This window comes from Podarcis pityusensis (assembly GCF_964106645.2).
Source record: "Podarcis pityusensis genome assembly, chromosome: 16".
NCBI lineage: Eukaryota > Metazoa > Chordata > Lepidosauria > Squamata > Lacertidae > Podarcis > Podarcis pityusensis.
In genome coordinates this window covers 3,711,913-3,731,513 of record NC_138041.1, presented here as the reverse complement: position 1 = coordinate 3,731,513, position 19,601 = coordinate 3,711,913, and the positions used below count along the sequence as shown (strand labels likewise).

General features: G+C 49.6%; 1 protein-coding gene across 3 annotated transcripts in view; it reads left to right on the top strand.

Moving 5' to 3' along the window:
* ARNT (aryl hydrocarbon receptor nuclear translocator) overlaps positions 1-19,601 on the top strand; it is a 38,341-nt gene that overhangs the window by 6,168 nt on the left and 12,572 nt on the right. For 2 of the 3 annotated variants that reach the window (XM_080984586.1, XM_080984585.1), the window contains exons 3-11: positions 1,060-1,104; positions 2,963-3,007; positions 8,000-8,044; positions 12,237-12,450; positions 13,784-13,997; positions 15,070-15,169; positions 17,104-17,169; positions 17,476-17,561; positions 19,054-19,130. In XM_080984586.1, coding sequence (XP_080840712.1) covers positions 1,060-1,104; positions 2,963-3,007; positions 8,000-8,044; positions 12,237-12,450; positions 13,784-13,997; positions 15,070-15,169; positions 17,104-17,169; positions 17,476-17,561; positions 19,054-19,130 — 892 coding nt within the window. The remainder of the gene's footprint in view (positions 1-1,059; positions 1,105-2,962; positions 3,008-7,999; positions 8,045-12,236; positions 12,451-13,783; positions 13,998-15,069; positions 15,170-17,103; positions 17,170-17,475; positions 17,562-19,053; positions 19,131-19,601) is intronic. The other variant, XM_080984587.1, reaches the window with a different exon arrangement.

Below are 19,601 nucleotides of genomic sequence, written 5' to 3'. Positions count from 1 at the left end.
AAAAAATAAAAATAAAAAGTGGACGGGCATCTGAGAAAAAAGACTTGGGCAATCCCACCCACCGTTGAACCCAGTGTGCTTTGACTTTAAGTAATTTTTGGCTTCAGGCGCAATCTCTGGAATGTAACCCCTGCACAAGTTGCGGGCTTACTGTACAAAAATTGGTACGGGCAGCAACTTCAGACATTTCTCGTACGTGCACACACGCCTCCCTCCTTCCATGCAAACAGAAGATGACATCACAGTTCAGCAGACACATCCCAGCCAGGAAGAAACAGTTGAAGGCACGAAGCAGGACTATGAGGGGTGTGGCCTATTGGGAGAGGGCGTGGCCTGAAGGAGGGTCTTGGATTCCAGCTAGTGAGGCCAGGAGAGCTGCATTTAGGCTTCCCGCCTGTTTTTAGAATTTATTGTTATTTATTGGGAGCATTTGTACCTTGCTCTTCAGCCGAAAAGGTTCTCAGCGTGGCTTACATGCTATCCATTAAAACAAGGCAGTCTCTGCCACAGCCTTACAAAAAAGCATGACACACAAAGGAAAAGGGACGGGGAGGGGAAAGGGGAGAAAATCAAACTCAGGCACCAATTCTTAAATATCTCCTCTTATAATGACCAAGTGCTGGCACAATTCAGGGGTAGGAGCAGGCGCCTGATGGAGCTGGGCCGTCGGCAAAGCTGTTGGGATGAGCCTCTTCCCATCTCTCCTGCTGAGGCAAAACCAGCTTGCTGCCTGCCCCCCCCCCCGATGTTGTTGGACTACAACTCCCATCATCCTTTATTGTTGTCCTTGCTGGCGTTGGGGCTGATGGGAGCTGGAGTCCAAGAACAGGTACAGGGCTCCTCTTTTGCTGCCTCTGGGAAGAGTTTTGGGATGAGTTGAGACCAGGCCAGGTGGGAGGCGGTACAGTAAACCCTACACCTAAATTTCAACATCCTTGGAGCCCTCTCGAGTTTCAAGACTCTGCTCTCTGCTTGGCATTCATTTTCTTCACCTGCTGGGAGTCCGAGGGGAGGTTTGTTGCAGCTGAGATAACAGTCATTCTTGCTCTTGTTCTCCAGGCTCGATTTTGATGACGATGGAGAAGGGAACAGCAAATTTCTCAGGTGAGACGGACTTCCAGTGGCAAGGGACTTGGGGACTTGTGCTGAGCCAAAGCGAGAGAGGGATCCGTCTTGTGAAAAGGCTCATCAGAAAATAGAAGGGAGTGGGACTTGGCTGTGCAAGAGCTGAGGTCAAATTCTTTTCTCTCTGGTATCCCTGATTGGCTGGGATGACTCATGTGTCTAGTGCAGGAAGCATCTCCTTCATTTACAGAAGGCTTTGTTTTGTCCTTAGTGATGCCAGTGCATAGCCAAGCTTGATAGGCTACGTAGTGCAGCAATATCGTCGTGTCTAGCGGAAGATCCCTGATGAGCATGGCTACGTAGAGCTGCAACATTATAATATCTTAAGAATGATATGTTTAGGCTGGAATGTGTGTGGAGTCTGGCGACCGAGATAATCAAGGGTCTGGGAACCAAGCCTTATGAGGGATGGTTGAGGGAGTTGGGTATGTTTAGCCTGCGGAAGAGAAAACTATGGGGTGATAAGATAGCCGTCTTCACATATCTGAAGGTCTGTCAAATGTAAGATGGAGTAAACTTATTTGCCACTGCTCCAGAAGCTGTGGGTTCAAGTTACAAGAAAGGAGATTCCAGCAAAACATCTGGAAGAACTTTCTGAGGGTAAGAGCTATCTGACAGTAGAACGGACTCCTTCAGAAGATGTTGGGCTATCATCCATTGCAGGTTTTTAAACAGAAATTGGATAGCTTCCTTTAGCTGTGATTCCTGCAGTGCAGATGTTTGAATTAGTTGACCCTTGGGATCCCGTCCAACCCCACACTTCAGTGATTCCATGATCTAGCCTGGGATCCCTGATGAACTAGGCTACGTAGTCCTGCAACACCATCTCATCCTGTATGGGATTCCTGATGAGCTACAGCTCTGAAACAGTCATTGTTCAAAAGCTTAATCTCTTCAAGCCACAGTGACGTTGTCTGTAGGAGATCCAGGCTGGCAGGTCTTCTGAGCCTGTATTTCTTAGCCAGTTAGTTGGTTTCATAAAATTTATATACCGCTGGGCTGTAAAAACCTCAAAGCAGTTTACAAAAAGGTGAATCAAGAAAAATTCACCACCATACTTTCTGTTTCAAAAGAAGGCGACTAAAAGAAAAGGACTGTACAAAGCACCCACATGGACCTGAGCTGCTGTATTTGCAGATAAAATATTTGCATATACAGTGGTACCTCAGGTTAAGTACTTAATTGGTTCCGGAGGTCCATTCTTAAGCTGAACCTGTTCTTAACCTGAAGCACCACTTCAGCTAATGGGGCCTCCTGCTGCCGCCGCTGCACGATTTCTGTTCTCATCCTGAAGCAAAGTTCTTAACCCGAGGTACTATTTCTGGGTTAGCAGAGTCTGTAACCTGAAGCATCTGCAACCTAAAGTGTCTGTAACCCGAGGTACCACTGTACATTCATACCTCATGTTACATTTGCTTCAGGTTGTGCGTTTTCAAGTTGCGTCCTGCAGCAACCCAGAAGTAATGGAATGGGTTATTTTTTGGGTTTTGCTGCTCGCGCATGCACAGTCGCGCAAAATGACGTCATGCGCATGCACAGAAGCGGCGAATCGCGACCCGCAGACGCATTCTTTTCAGGTTGCAAATGGGACTCCGGAATGGATCCCATTCGCAACCAGAGGTACCACTGTATAACATTTATATTGCAAATAAAGAATAATATTCTTCTTCCAAGAACGGTGACTTGCCAAGGCTTGGAATTCTAACGATCAGGATGAAACAGTCTCCCAAGTCTCAGCAGTTGTGGCCCAGGCCGTTGTCCAAAGAGGCACAGGCCGTTCCGTGCTGTTCGAAGCTGCCCGTTTCTCATGTCTTCCTTCTCCCGATTCTTCTCCTAGGTGCGATGATGACCAGCTCCCGAACGACAAGGAGCGGTTTGCTAGGTAAGGCTTCCTCCAGCGCCTCTGCCCTGCAGGAGTCATCGAGGCCCAGGCGCTGTACCATTGGCATGTGCCACTCACCTGAGCGCCAGGTGGCCTTTCATCCATCTCTGCCCCAGCTCAAAGCATCCCATGTGACCCAGCCCTCCTTCCCTCCCTCCCCCTGCGCCTTCTCCCACCTCCCAATCCCTCCGAAAACTCTGCCTTTGAAACAGCAAAGCAAATAGCCTCTTTCTCGAAATTTGGGGTGCGGGGAGTGGTGGCTGGAGTAATTTTCAGTTTGTTTGTAAGCACGGCTAATTAGAAGAATGCAGCTGCTCTTTCGTGGGGGCAGCAGACTGCAAAGCCAGGGTTTTAAAAATTATTATTACTTGTTGCTTTTTAAATGGCAAAGCTCTCAGAGCAACTTGCTCCTGGGGGGAAAGAGACAGAAGGCAGGCACTGGGTGGGGAAACGGAGGCAGGAATATGGGGCTGGGGAGAAAGAGAAGGCAAGCACCAGGTGGTAAACTGAGGCAGGGGTGGGATGGGAAGCTGGCGGAAGCTGGGCGTAAATAACAGAGGGAGGGAGGCGCCTGATGGGAAAGTGAGACATAAATTTTTAAAATTTAAATCCTGTGGTTTGTTTGGACCTGCCACACTGTCTCAACAGGCAGGTCAAGGAGTTTGCTCATATCCGGTTGCCTGAGGTCAGGCTATTCTTTCCGTTGAATTGCCTCATACCTGCAGCCATCCAGCGACTTCTTTTTAATCCCTGGCCTGCGTCGGAATGGATTGCGCAAACGTCTTAAATTGGAGGGGGGATTTTTCTTCCTGTTCCTCTTCTTCCTCTTCAAAGATAGGCATCTCTGCCTCGCTGGCGAGAGAAACTGTTGCCCACAATGAGTTTTAACACTCGCCTGCCTTGTGCAATCCTGGTTCGAAGTGAGGCCATTTTGCTGTTTAAAGGTCAAAAGCCGGTCTTCTTTCTTCTTCCTTTTTTTTAAAGCTGGGGAGCTGGCCCCCACCATCTGCCTGCTGTTATCTTTGGTGCCTGTCACTTGCAGGAAATCTCTCTTAAGGGGCTGAGCTCTGTGAGTCAGCAGGAGCAGCCAGTCAGCTTGGGCTCCTTGCCCAGATCCAAACCTAGCCTCAAAATCCTTTCACTGATGATTCTGGCTTGATTCACCAGTTTTCAGCATGGCAAAGAAGTCCTTTGTGGTTTGCCCAGTAAGACCAGGGCATAACCTCCACCTCCTGCATATGAAAACGGAAGTACAGAACGGTGGCAACTTGCACACATTAAACCTGTGCGGTTTCAACCTTGTGTGGTTGAAGGCCGGCTGGGTGAAATCACGCAAATTAAAAGCACGCAAGGTTCTTCCTGCATGAAAAGAGCTTTTAAGCTCCCTGACTTGCTTTCTGTGCAAGGCCCTCTCGGTGCGCCAGCTGCAGAAGCGCGAGATTTCATGAAAACTTAGGACAGCCCCACAAGATTTCGCGAGAGCAACCCAGAGCCCGTGTCCCAAGCAGGCCTTGCCTGGTAAGCAAGGCGAGAGACCGCAAAAGCTCTTTTTGTGCCAGGTTTTCCTGGTGTGGAAAGAGCGTATAAACGCTCTGCCTTGCTTGGCGGGCCAGCCCTTCTCAACACACCAGCTCCAAAAGCCCAGGGGTGCTGGCGCAGGGATGGCTCCAAGGTTTTGAGTCTACACGTTACCGTGTATGCACGGAACACTTGGAACCGAACCCCCACATAAGATGCCGCTGTACCATATCATCCTTGTTACTTATTAAGGTGTATCTTCCACCCTACGAGTTAGGCCTGTCCCCCAGTTGCATGATCCGTCATGTTGGGATCACTCAGAGGGTTATTTACTCCCGTCTTCAAAATGGGTGCCCTCGTGCAAGGTTGCAATTCATGGGGGATTTCAACACCCGTGGTAACAAGGACTTAGCTCAGGGATCAGCAAACTTTTTCAGCAAGGGGCTGGTCCACTGTCCCTCAGACCTTGTGTAGGCCGGACTATATTTTGAAAACATATATATGAACGAATTCCTATGCCCCACAAATAACCCAGAAATGCATTTTAAATAAAAGCACACATTCTACTCATGTAAAACACGCTGATTCCTGGACCGTCTGCGGTCTTGATTTAGAAGGCGATTGGGTAGGATCCGGCCTCTAGGCCTTAGTTTACCTACCCATGACTTACCTACCTTACTTAGTACGGAGACAGTCTTTTCCGATGGGGAGGAGGTTCGGATGCATGAGCTGAAAGGACTGTAAAATAAAACTTTTGCTTTCAAAGTGCTTCTTCACACGGCTCAACTACGGCACTTGCTCCCACAGTTGAGGGCCGCCAACTTGGATGCCTTCAAAAGAGGATTAGTCAAATTCATGGAGGAGGAGAGTGCTATCGATGGCTCCTAGCCACAATGGCTATTCTCTGCCTCCACACTGGGAGCCAGCCATGTGTCTGGATAACAGTTGCAGGAAACCCCCCCCCCCGGGGGGGGAGCTGCTCTGGCGCCCAAGTCCTGCTGGCGGCCTTCCCACTTGGGCATCTGGATCACTGGGCCTGATCCAGCAGCCAGGCTCTTCTGATCTCCCTATGTTGTTCTTCTTCTTATTCATTTTGGTATTTTTTTTTTAATCCTGCTCCCAGAGTGGCTTACACATCACTTTTTTAACACCTCTTCATTTTCATTTCTCTTTATCGTTTCTGTTATATATTTTTGATTTTGTAATGTAAAAAGTATAACTTTTTTAAAAAAAGATTTAACAATCCTTTTTAAAAAAAGACACAAAAGGAAAAATTGAGTGGGAGGGAGGAGGAAAAATACAGGCTTGGGTTCAGGTTCTTCGTTGCAAGTTGATTACTAGCTGAGATGCAATGGGAACCAAAAGAAGTTACTGGCACCCAATGCAATATCCCTGCCTCCCTTCGTAGCTGTTTGCCTGCTGGGAAAGGCTGCTCACAAGATTTCTGCTTCTCAGTTCTGGAGGATTGCTTAGATTTTGAGAAGGGGTGGAGATTTCTCTGTTTCCTCCTCCTTCTGACTTGCAAAAACCGCTCTGCTGGATTTGCATCAGTCGTTCGGGGGTGGCGGCGGTGGGGCGTTTCTTTTAAAGCTGCAACCCAGGTTTCCTTCCCCCACCAAATCTGGCTTCAAACCCAGTTTTTTTAAGATTTGAAAGGGGGAAGTGGCAGGGCTTAAAAGGCAGCCTGGATGCTACCACTGCTGTTTTAATTGGATAATTATTTGGGGCAGGTCTGCAGCTTCAGTGGCAGAACACCTGCTTTGCCTGCAGAAGGCCCCAGCATCTCCCAAGGTAGGGAGAGGGAAATATCCTGGTCTGAGACCTGGAGAGTCAGGGTGGACAGTGCTGAGTTAAGTGACCTGACCCGGTATAAGGCAGCTTCCTGTGTTCCTATTTTTAACTGGTCCTTCCTTCAGAACCCTGAGGACTAGAATCTTAGCTTATGCATATGGAAGCTCAGTAGTAGAGCACCTGCTTTGCATTCAGAAGGTCCCAGGTTCAGTCCCCACTGGGGTCATCTTGGAAAGATTCGCTGCCTAAAACCCTGGAAAGCCACTGCCAGTCAGTGTGAACAGTACTGAACTAGGCAGACCAGTATGAGGAACATTCCTGGCCTTTTCTGTGGTTTGCTTTCCAATATTTCCCCAGGCGATTTGGACAGCGCTGAGGGGTCTGGCATTCCTTTGGCAGCGTGGATATTTCGTGTGGCTCAGTAACCTTTCTTGGATGAACACTTTTAGGCTACTTGTTTTTAACACGTCCTTTATTGTCCGACTATATTTTGTATTTTGTGACATTCGCAAGTTGCATCAGGACTCCTTTGGAAAGCGACAGTCATTATTTTAAAAACTAACAGCAGGCAGCGGTTGAACCAGTTCCACCACAGGTTAAGAATTAAAAGCCTCAGGATTTTTTTTTCCCCTTTTTAAGTCTTCACGCAGTGCTGCAAAACCGTAACTAATAGCCAATCTGTTTCCCTGCTGAGAACTTTCCATTCCATATTATTATTATTATTATTATTATTAATCATCCCACCTTTCCTTTTTGGGATGTGGGAATGGCGTTCATGAAAGCTTGCCTTTGCACTTCTCAACCCACATGGCTGTGTCTTGGTCAGCAGCAAGGTGCTCTGCACGCTCTCAGAGGCCCTCTGCCTCTCATGCCTTTGCATGTTGCAAGGGACTTACAGCTCCCCTAGTATTAGAACCAAGTCCTGGGGCTTACATTCTAGTGAGCTGCTCCAGCCTGTGGAACTGGCAGTGTTCCAGGTGCCACGTAAATATTTGCTCCACTCTTTTGGTATGGCAGCCCCCACACTTTGGAACTCCCTGCCTATTGACGCATCAGACTGGTGCCTTTACTGTACTGTTCTTGATGTCTGGTAGAAACATTTTTGTTTAGGCAAAGGCTCTCCAAGTACATATTCTGTGTGTTTTACTCTGGGTTTTAGTTTAGCACACACACACAGGTTTTCCCCTCCGATGCTTTGTTTTATTCTTTTTGTAACATGCTTTGAGGTTGAGGTTTAGTGCTGTTTGTTTTACAATAATGCTCTCTGTATATATAGTGAAATAAAAGTAAATACATACATACATACATAGTGTCTTTTGTGGGGTCCTGCTGTGCCACCTGACTCGTCCTTCACTTGCTCCACACTATACTCTGGCCAGACTTTCTCCTCTTCCCTCACCTCTTCTTTTTTCTCTCTCCACCCTCATCCGTGTCTCTAACACGGTTTGTAAGCCCCTCTGGGCGGAGACCTTTTCCTCTCACGCAGGGCGTACAGCACCCAGCCTGTAGCTGGTTCCAGAATGCCAGCAAAGTCATGACACCCCCCACCCACCTTCCGCTTCTTATTGCAGATGAATTGGGTCTCCTGTTACATCCCCCCCCTCCTTTCTTTTATTCCCTGTTACTTTAAAATACATTTTTTTCCTCCCCAGTTTTAGCTTAGCTCACCCCTTTTATTTCCAGGTCTGATGATGAGCAGAGCTCAGCGGATAAGGAAAGACTGGCCAGGTAGGAGAATGGAGATTTGGTTGTGTGTGTTTTTTATTTAAGCATGGCAAAGCAGAGCTCCTTCTCCTCCTCCTCCTCTTTTCCTCCTCTGTGACACCCCTCCCCGTCCGCCTCCTCTTAATAGTCTCCCTGCCCTCACCCGCTTCCTTCCTTAAATCGAGGTCTTGAACCCAAACACGAGACTTACCTGAAAAATCAGCACCTTTCCCGGTTTGGTTTGATGAGCGGCATGTTTGGCTCTTTCAGAAGCAGGGTGGGCTGCAAAATAAGGGCAAGGGGCTCAGCAGCAGCATTCAAATGAACCCGGGTTCATTTCCCAGTTCAGGTGGAGCTGCAAATGTTTCATGCCTGAAACCCTGGAGAACTTCAGCAGGTCAGTGTAGACAAGGCAGAGCAAGGCTCTGGCTTGGTAGAAACCCTTCGTTCAGAGCCATGAGGACTGGATTCTTACTTTATTTTAGGGTAAGGGCTATAGCTGAGTTTCAGATTACCTGCTTTGCATGCAGAAGATCCCTGGTATCTCCAGGTAGGACCAGGAATGGCCTCTTAAGTCTGAAATCTTTGAGATGCTGCTGCCAGTCAGTGCTGACGATACTGAGCTGGATGGACCAGTGGGCTGACTCTGTATAAGGCAGCTGTCTTTGTTCCTGCTCTACTGGCTTATGACGAAGCCGGCCTTTGTGAGGGGGTCGGCAGCTGGCATCGCTTATGCCTCATCTGGCTGCCCGATCAACAGGGGGACTTGATGGCAGGCTGGTTTTTTAATGGGGCGACCAAAAGGACCTTGGCTGCCACTCCTTAGCCCAGTCAAAACTGGGAGGCAGTTATAGAATTGAGTTGGAAGGGACCCCGAGGGTCATCCAGTCCGACCCCAAGGGTCATCCAGTCCAACACATCCAGTCCAATGCAGGAATCTCAGCTAAAGCATCCATGACAGATGGCCATCCAACCTCAGCTTAAACACCTCCAAGGAAGGAGAGCCCACCACTTCTAGTGGGAGTCTCTTCCACTGTCGAACAGCTCTTACTGTCAGAAAGTTCTTCCTGATGTTTCGTCGGACTCTCCTTTCTTTGTAACCTGAAGCCATTGCCCCCCAGAGCAGGAGAAAACAAGCTTGTTCCTTCTTCCATGTGACAGCCCTTGAGATATTTGAAGATGCCTAGCATATCTCCTCTCAGGCTCCTCTTATCGCCAGTCCAAAGCCGCCGGCCCCTTGATTGCAATGCTTGGGGTGGGTGGGTGAGAGAGACATTTAACCTACATTAACAACAGCGCCACAGGTAGCAGCGGCAAGCACTTCTAGAATCCTTTTTATTTTTTGCAGCTTAATCTTGATTTCGGTGCTTGAGGTGGCACCTGAGCCTGCTGAGCGTGTTGAGACTCTCTCCCTGCATCTATGTGGAAACCTTTAAATTTATTTATTGGTACCGTGCCCTTTCAGTAGAACTTGTGGGGTTTCTGTTGGGGCGTCTCTGGTTGGCTGCTGTGAGAATCGGACGCTGGACTAGGTGGGACCCCCTTGGTCTGATCCAGCAGCCAGGCTCTTCTGGAATCTCCAGGTCCAGAGGCAGTCTATCTCGCTTCCTAGGGGCATTTGGCGGCTGTGCAGATAGGATGCTGGACAAGACAGGCCTCCACTTTTGCGAGAATCTACGGCTGGACTCTTTTCTTTTACTTCCAAACTGCCCGCAACCTAGAAGAGCAAAGTCCCACCCGATGCATTGTGTTGAAGTCTTTCTTCAGGAGTTGGGGGAAGGCTTTCAGATGGTTTTGCTGTGGGGTAGAGTCATAGGGATGGAGCTGGCAAGGTGAAATTTCCTTCTGGGCTGGTTCAGAGGGAAAAGCCACAATCCACAATAGATGCAGCAGATAGCAAGCACAGAGGCTTGGTTCAAGTAGGATGATAATCCTGAACATAACTGAGAGCTGAAGATTTGTCATGTCCAAACTGTAGCAGAAAGCGAGTTGGAATATTGGGAGTATAGAACCCAAGGCAGGTAGAGAGAGAACAGCAACAGTTTCTGCAAGGTTGTTTTTCTGTAGCATGTGTGTCTGTGTTACAGCATTTCAGGACAATAAAGAAGGTCTAGAGAAAAGCATCTCCTCCAGGTGTCCTCCAGGTGTTCTTGAACTCCCAATGAGCATCAGCCCCTGCCAGGCTGGCCCAGCAGTCAGGGTTGATGATGACATTGCTGGGAGTTGTACAGTGGTGCCTCGCAAGACGAAATTAATTCGTTCCGCGAGTTTTGTCGTCTTGCGATTTTTTTCGTCTTGCGAAGCACAGTGTCGGGAAAGTTTTGGAAAAGCTTCAAAAATCACCAAAGTCTTTAAAAACCTCAAAAAAGGCTACCACACCGCATTCTATGAGTTGCTCCTCGAAGTCAAGTCGCAACTGTATTAACGGTGTTAAGAAAAAGGAAACAAACTTGCAAGACGTTTCCGTCTTGCGAAGCAAGCCCATAGGGAAAATCGTCTTGCGAAGCAGCTCAAAAAACAAAAAACCCTTTCGTCTAGCAAGTTTTTTGTCTTGCGAGGCATTTGTCTTGCGAGGTACCACTGTAGTTCCAACAGTTACCTTGGAGAGCCACCCCATTCCCTGGGCCGAAGAAGCCTCCTGGGGCTGCAGCCGTCTCCCTCCCCCTTATGTCAGGTGTGGGGGAATCTCTGGCCCTCTGGATTATGCTGGACTACAACTCCCATCATCATCATCATGCCTGGCCATTGGCCATGCTTGCTGATGGGAGCTGTAGTTCAGCAACAGACTGGGAGCCATTGCGGTGCAGTGGTCCGTGTTGGACTAGGACCTTGTAGAGACCTAGGACCTTGTAGAGACCACTTAGCCACGAAGGAACCGTAGGCCAGTCGCTGCCTCTCTCAGCCTCACCTACCTCACAGGGTTCTTGTGAGGATAAAGTGGGGGGGGGGAGCCATGTACTGTGAGCTCCTTGGGGGAAAGGAGGTGGGATCTAAGTGCAATCAATCAATCAATCAATCAATCAGCAATAAATAAACAGCTGGAGGGCCAAAGGTTTCGCCACACCTGGTTTGGGGGGAGGAGAAGGCTCTTGAGGATCTGAAGGATTTCTTGTCAGGTGTCAAGATTCTCAGCTTTTTGTGGGCGCCCAATTCAGCCAAAGCCAAGATCTCCCATGATTACTCTGCGAGTCGCACTAGTGCCAGGCCCCCCCAACGTCTTGTGCAGAGAAGGGATGTAGGGGGGAGCACTGGCGAGGAGTTCTGCAGAGAAGCCCGTAAGTCTGCTCCGCGGAAAAGTTGCTCCCTTTTTTCGCTTCACTTGGTACCTTTGTGTGTTTGTACTGGGAAGCACGAGATCCCAGCCAAAGGTTCCCAAAAATTAGCTGTCAAGATGGACAATTCCAAGCCTACTTTTTTTCCATTAAAGAAAAAAAATACTTGTTCCGTCTTCACTCCACCATCCATCCAGTTCCATCTCCCATTCCACGCTTGCCACACATCAGACTCATTCCGTTGCCTCTAACCTGGTTTCTTTTTTCCTTGTAGGAAGCCCAGTGTAATCTTTTTTTTGGAGGGGAGGAGTGTTGGAAGGGAGGATGGCTTTCACAGTCCAATCTGCGAACGTTTCCTTTAAAGTGGCCTGTTACATCCTTGCCACGCCTGAGGGCCTGGTTTGCACGTAACAATAACTGTGGTTTGCTTAATCACAGGTTGACTATGCATTGCCCCAACAAACAAGCTTTGCTCAGCTTGTTTCTCAGCTACTGAGATCCAGAGGCAGCCTGTCTCAATGCTTAGGGGCTTTTGGCCACCGTGAGAGCAGGGTGCCAGACCACATGGGCCCCCAGTGGCCTGATCTGGCTACAGGGCTCTTTTCATGCTCTCAACTGCTGTGCCCTGTGAGCATCCCAAAGGCACCTAACTGGCTGCCAGTTGCCGGAAGCAGAACCCAGCACCCGATGGTCCTTTTGGCTCCAAGTGCAGTCGAGCTGCTTCTATGGTTGTTCCTGTTTTGAAGCGGCCGGAAGTTTCTCTTGCACCTTTCCTGTTGCATGTCCAGCATGAGAGTTTTGCAGCCTCTAACCACGATTCCTGGCCCCGCATCCATTCCTTTCCTCCTCCTCCTCCTCCTCTCGTGTGACCGTGCGCAGGGTTGGCCACTGGAGCCTTGTGAACTAACCGGCCTGCCTCCTTTCACCCTCCCGCCAACCTGCAGGGAGAACCACAGCGAGATCGAGCGCCGCCGGAGGAACAAGATGACGGCCTACATAACGGAGCTGTCAGACATGGTCCCCACCTGCAGCGCCCTGGCCCGCAAGCCGGACAAGCTCACCATCCTGCGCATGGCCGTCTCGCACATGAAGTCCCTGCGGGGCACTGGGAACACCTCCACTGACGGCACCTACAAGCCTTCCTTCCTCACTGACCAGGTACAGGCTGTTAGATATCTGTTTATGCCACTGTCCAGTTTTTGGAGTCACAAGACTCTGTTTACATTCCAGACTGTTGGAAGTCTCACGGGAGACGGGAGATGGATGTTGTTGTTACTGGTTTCCTGTTTCTTTGTCTCAGTTGGTTCACTGACTCTCACAGAGAGAGGATGTATATTATTTTCTGTCTGCGTAGTTAGAAATAAAACCTAGCAATGTAGCTTATATTTCTCATCTTTCTGCTGCTTGGATGGATGAGGGAACGTGCCTGAAGCCTCATCAAAGGCTTAGGTCGTTAATCACCGCCGGAGGAACATCCGAGGAGGAGTAGCTCGGCCGTACGGAATTCCGACACAGGCGTCCTGTCCCCCTACTTAACGCGGGGGTTATGTACAGGGCCTCCATGTGTGTAAGTAGGGAGCACCCTTTAAACGCCCTCTGTGCTTTCTCCAACCCAGAGCAAAAATACTGGATCCAAAAATATCCATAACTAGAATTGGAAGTTCTGGGGCCTCCAGGAGGCTGGAGTACGGGTAAATAAAAGTGGCAGCAGCTGCTGCTGCAGCAGCTGTTAGCCGGAGAGGCTGAGCAGCCTAAACAAATCCCTGCTGTGCCTTCGGGGCTTCCTCCACCCTCCCTGACGTCCTCTTTGGGCTCTCCTCATGTACCGCGAGGACTCTCCGACTCTCTCCCACTATTTCCGGGTTTGAATTGGATTGGATTTGCCCCCAGTGTATATTTGGTCCCATGAGAGTCGATCATCCCGGACCGCTGGTCCTGCTACCTAGGGATGATGGGAGCTGTAATCCAACAATGGCTGGGGAACCAAGTTTGAGAAACGCCAGTGTGGGTGTCGGACCAGGACCTGGGAGAGCAGGGTTCGAATCCCCGCTCAGCCAGGAACCTCACTGTGGGGGGCCTTGGTTGGGCCAGTCACTGCCTCTCTCAGCCTCCCCTCCCTCGCAGGGTTGTTACGATGATAAAGTGGAGGAAGAGGAAAACTGTGTTCGCCACCTTGAGGTCCTTGGAAGAAAGGTGGAGTACAAATATAATAAATGATTTTCCACGTAAGGCTGGAAGAGACTTGCTCTCTCAATCCCCAGAGACCCCTTGGGGGCAAAGTAGCTCCCAGTGTTCTTATTCAGAGTCATGAGGACTAGAATCTTGAGTTTATTTTTCGGGAGCATTGCCTTGGGGGTAGAGCACATGCTTTGCATGCAAAAGGTTCCAGATCCAATTGCTGGCATCTCCAGGTAGGGATGGGAATGTCTGCTGCCAGTCAGTGTGGACACTACTGAGCTTAATGCTCTGCCATCTCTCTCTCTCTCTGCAGGAGCTCAAACACTTGATTCTAGAGGCAGCCGATGGGTTCCTCTTCATCGTGTCCTGCGAGACGGGCCGGGTGGTCTACGTCTCCGACTCCGTGACGCCTGTCCTGAACCAGCCCCAGTCCCAGTGGTTCGGCAGCACCCTCTACGACCAGGTGCACCCCGACGACGTGGACAAGCTGCGGGAACAGCTCTCCACGTCGGAGAACGCCCTCACGGGTGAGCTCGGCTGTCCTGCCACCACCATCCCAGTCACCGCATGTCCTGTAACTTCCTGCTGAAATCCTGTTAACATTTCATAACCGTGGATGTCCCGGGATTTATGCTTCGCCCTGCTTTTTAGCGCCCTGCCATTCCGCTCAGAATGGCCACAATGCAGTCACCTTGGGGAAGCAGAACCCAGTACCACTCGCTGGAAACCACAAGAGGGCAGAGTTGCTCTTGAACTCAAATCCTGCTTGCAAGTTTCCCACAGGCTCCTGGTTCACCACTGTGAGAACAAGATGCTGGACTGGACGGGCCGTTGGCCTGATCCAGCTCTTCAGATGTTCCCATTGAGCCTCCAGGTCCTGAGGCAATCTGTCTAGATTCCTGGGTAGTTTGGGTCATTTGACTGCTGTGAGAAAAGGATGCTGGACTAGATGGGCTCCTTTGGTCCTGATCCAGCAGGGCTCTTCTGAGGTTTTTACATCACAGAATACACCTGCTGTTGGGGACGGGCAGAGCGCTGGTGAGGGTACATTGCGGGGGGGGGGGGGGGAGAGGGCTGGAGTCTGACTTGGGAGAGGCGGTCAATGATCTGTGGGGGCCTGTGTCAGCCAGGAGGCAAGAGTCTGTGGCAGGGGAATCTTCAGAGCTGGAGGGTGGAGCACAGAATGGGTCGGAAGAAGAGGAGAAAGAGGCAGGTCAGGCAAGTGAAGAACCACTGTCTCCCAGAACCAGGAGGGAATTGAAAGGGGAGGAGCAGGGGAAGTTTCCACACAGGCATAATCTCCGGCTGTGTGTGCGCAGCCCATCGGGAGCAGGTGCATAAACTGGAGAGGAAGTGATTGGAAGTTGCTGCAACTTCTCCATAGAGCACAAACCAGAGAATGCTAGTACATGGTTAATGGGAGCCATAGAAGCTACTGTAAGTGTCCACATTTGAGTCAATTCTTAACTGTCTGCCATGTGCATTCCTTTTGCTGGGGAGTGCAAAAAACCCCAACAACAACCTTGAAAGGTAGGTTTCTCCTGAGCAAAACTGCCCTCACATTTTTGACTGTGACAGTGACGATTTCCTGTTTCCCAGGTCGCATCCTGGACCTGAAGACAGGGACCGTCAAGAAGGAAGGGCAGCAATCCATGCGGATGTGCATGGGATCCCGGCGGTCTTTCATTTGTCGGATGAGGTAGGACGGGGCTCCTCGGTTCCGCGTACAAAACCCACATGTCGTTTCTGCGTATGCTGGGCGTAAATAAGGACCGCAAACAAGGAGAAGTGTCACGGCCTGCTTGGGGTGCAGTGCCAGAGCGTGATTTGGCAAAACATGAGCAGGCCTCAGAACCCAGGATCACTGGAAGCTATCTTATACTGAGTCAAACTCTTGGTCCATCTAGACCAGTGCTGTCTACACTGACGGGCAGAGGCTCTCCAGGGTTTCAGGAAGTGGACATTCCCATCCCCTGTGTAGAGGATTGAAGCTGGCACTGAGTATGGTTCTGGTTGTCTTACCATGTTAATGGGTATTATAGAGCTGGGAAAAGGGTTAGGGAAGGGCAAAGGATGAAAGGATCTAGAATGCTGCAGGGGCTGCAGTAACTAGCAGAATCTATGGCTTTTGAGTTTAGGAAAAAGTGAGAGGGGCAGGCTAAGAGGCCTTGGTGCGATGCAACAGTATGCTATGGTGCTTTGGAAGTGTATTGTAGCTACCATATTTACTCGAGTCTAATGCGCCATCAAATCTAATGCATGCCTCAATTTTCAGAACCGTGAAACCCCAAAAAAGTATTTGCTGGCAAATGTAAATGTGCCATCAAATCTAACACACACCTTAATTTTCACAACGTAATTTGGCCAAAAAAGGTGAGCAATAGATTCAAGTAAATACGGTAATAAATTCATTGCTGAACTTTCAGAAAAGGAGAGATCGTTCAAGGCCATGTTTCTGTTAATAAAAGTGCCAAGCAACGTAGTGTATTAAGAATTTACTTCTACACCGCTGGTTCATACCCAGGTCAGGGAACAAACCTTTAAATAAAAATGCAGCCCTGAGAAAATCCAAGCAAAGCTTCCAATAGGGACCCGGTTTATGTAGAAAATCTATTGCACAAAAGGACAGCCCCACTAACCACTTGTTCAGCGAACTGCCAAATCTGTATATTAATAGTATTGTTATTTTTAAAAAGCCTCCTGCTATAAAATATAAATGGATTGGGGAGTTTTTGAAATGAGTGTTAATTCACACATTCGTCGCTGCTGTGTGGGTGATGAGGAAGGAGAGAGTATTATTAATATTCAGTTCATCAGTTGCCTGATATATAGCAGTCTCCAGGTGACTTACAGCAAATTTAAAAACATACAGGGGTAAATATGTTCCGGGCAGGGCAGGGCTGGGCTGGGGGTTCCTGCTCCAGGTTTCTCCCCTTCATCCTTAAAAGTCCCCAGAAATGGATGGCAACTGCATTGTTTTTGAATAAAAGTTTATGGAAACCACAGGAGGGGAGAGGGCTCTTGTCCTCAATTCCTGCTTGTGGGGTTCCTAGAGGCATCTGTTCAGCCACTGTGAGAACAGGACGCTGGACTAGATGGGCCCCTGGCCTGATCCAGTAGACTCTTAGCTTCATGGCCAGAAGCAGCCACAGCATGGCTTTTGGGAGTGCTCCCTGGCCAGGCGGCATGGAAGCAAATCTGTGTAGTTCTGCCACAAGGAAGCAGGCAAAGGGCTGTGGGCCAGCTTGGTCCCTAAGTGAAGATACAGTGGTGCCCCGCAAGACGAATGCCTCGCAAGACGAAAAACTCGCTAGACGAAAGGGTTTTCCGTTTTTTGAGTCGTTCCGCAAGACGAATTTCCCTATGGGCTTGCTTCGCAAGACGAAAACGTCTTGCGAGCTCTTGCGAGTTTGTTTCCTTTTTCTTAAAGCCGCTAAGCCGTTAATAGCCGCTAAGCCGCTAATAGCCGTGCTTCGCAAGACGAAAAAACCGCAAGACGAAGAGACTCGCGGAACAGATTAATTTTGTCTTGCGAGGCACCGCTGTACAAACGTCTTGCGGGGGCGGGAGGAACCAGAATCTTTGGGTGAAAGTGGAAGTAACGTGAGTTTGTTTCTGTTCTTCGCTCCACAGATGCGGCAATGCTACGGTGGATCCAGTCTCCATGAACCGCCTCAGCTTTATGAGAAACAGGACCCGGTAAAACTGGTTGTTCAGGGAGCCAGGGTTTGGTTGGCTGATAAGGGGTAGTGAGCAGCCCAATGTTAGCTTCATGTTGCAAAGCGGAGTAGTCAAACTCTGATCTTCCAGGTCCTGGTCTGATACTCTAACCACTATACCACCGCTGCCTCTCACATTTGTTAAATCAGTGCAGGGGGTAGAGCTGAGGTTTTTTGTTGGCAGGTTCCTTTCCTGAGAGTTCTGGTGGACTCTCATCCCCGCCGCCACGGTAGGATCAGCAAATGCAACCCTGGCAACATATTTCTCTCTGTTCCCTCCTTCCAGGAATGGGTTGGGTGCTGTGAAGGATGGCGAGCCTCATTTTGTCGTGGTCCACTGCACAGGCTACATCAAAGCCTGGCCACCGGCAGGTAACCTCACCTGAATGTCTCATTCTGGAAGACCCCCCTTTTTGATGTTTCTGCTAATTCATTTATTTCCTGTTACTTTGAAGTCCTGTTCTAAAAATAAAGTGTTATAGGGTTTTTATCAGGAGGGTGGGAAGTCTGGACGATGTTCATGGGTCCCTTCCAGGCCTGTGATCTTGTATCCAGTGGGTTTAGAGTCTAGTAAAAGAAGCCACTGAACTGCTCAGACAAGTTTCTTTGCTAGATTCCAGCTTTAGCTGGCTGCTGAAGTACTGCCATATACATGTCCAAAGAGCGGGCTTGGTTGCCATAGAGACCAATGGATGGGTCTTTTCCCACCTTACCTGTCTGTATGCCAAGTCATCCTGGGCTGGAGAACGATAGGCCAGGGGGCGCTCTGTGTGAAAAAGAGAGGGGAAAAAATGTGTGCGTGTGTTGGCTGATGCTGGAAGCTGGAGACACACAGGATTGTCCTGCTCTGTTCTGGATCCAAAGCTACAATTTGATAATCTTGCTGGGAATTTAATGAGGAGGCAATATCTGCTGGAGTTTGAATGCTGTGAGCCCCTCCATCCTATGCTCAGGTTGTATCTATGCATAAATAATGCCATGCATCCTAACTTGCTCAGATTTTCTTTCCCTTGTTTTCATTTTTCTTCTACATAACTGTCAATTTTCCTTTCTGAGATTCCTTCACATCCCTCTTACCCTCATCTTTCTTTTTTTAAATTCACTAGCAGTTTTTTTTTAATTACTGCATCCCTTCTTCTTCCCCTCTGACAGTTGTTTTCTCCCTCCTTTCCCATAGCAAGATACCCACTAATTTTACCCCGCGAGTGTTTCCGCACGGAGACCCCTGTTTTCAAAGGCTTCCAATTACCCCTTGGTTCAGAAGTGTTTCACACAATGCTGGTCCCTCTCTTTGTTGTTTAGTCGTGTCCGCCTCTTTGTGACCCCATGGACCAGAGCATGCCAGGCCCTCCTGTCTTCCACTGCCTCCCGCAGTTTGGTCAAACTCATGCTGGTAGCTTCGAGAACACTGTCCAACCATCTCGTCCTCTGTCGCCCCCTTCTCCTTGTGCCCTCCATCTTTCCCAACATCAGGGTCTTTTCCAGGGAGTCTCCTCTTCTCATGAGGTGGCCAAAGTCTTGGAGCCTCAGCTTCAGGATCTGTCCTTCCAGTGAGCACTCAGGGCTGGTTTCCTTCAGAATGGAGAGGTTGGATCTTCTTGCAGTCCATGGGACTCTCCAGAGTCTCCTCCAGCACCGGAATTCAAAAGCATCCATTCTTCGGTGATCAACCTTCTTTATGGTCCAGCTCTCACTTCCATACATCACTAGGTCCCTCTCTACCTCCACCAAATTTCTCCCACTCTACCAGCCACATGGGGTCGATAGCATATATTTTTTTAACCCACTAAGACCAGAAAAGACCCACCTTTGAGAAAAGCCTGTCCTGGCTCTGAGCTCAACTCCTCCTTCTTGCCACCCACAGGGGTCTCCCTCCCGGATGACGACCCAGATGCTGGGCAGGGGAGCAAGTTCTGCCTGGTGGCCATCGGCAGGCTGCAGGTGAGTTAGCCTTTCCCTCAAGCCCCAAAAGGACGCAGGAACCAGGTTGCCATCGATTGCTGAGCCTTCTTCGTACCTTATTGCAGCAGGTGTCCTTATCTGAGAGCCTCAAAAGCCGGACCACAATTGCTGTCCCATGTTGCTCCAGGGCAGGGCTGGCAGCTTGCCTGAGGCCACTTTCGTAGAATCGTAGGAGAGTTGAAAGGGCAACCCAAGGGCCATCTAGTCCAACCCTCTGCAATGCGGGAATCATGGCTAAAGAATCCCCGCGAGATGGCCAGTTTGGCGAGCGCATGGCAGAGATTAGGGCCCAGTCCCTCGCCTCTCCCAGCTCTTAGGGAGAATCCGCTGCCGAAGAAGAGAAATAAGAGAAATAATCAGGGGCCTTCTGCAGAGTTTCCTGCCTCCCCTCACTTGCCAACTCGCCTTCTTATGGGGGAAAGGGCTGTCTCTCCTCCAAGCGGGAAGCCC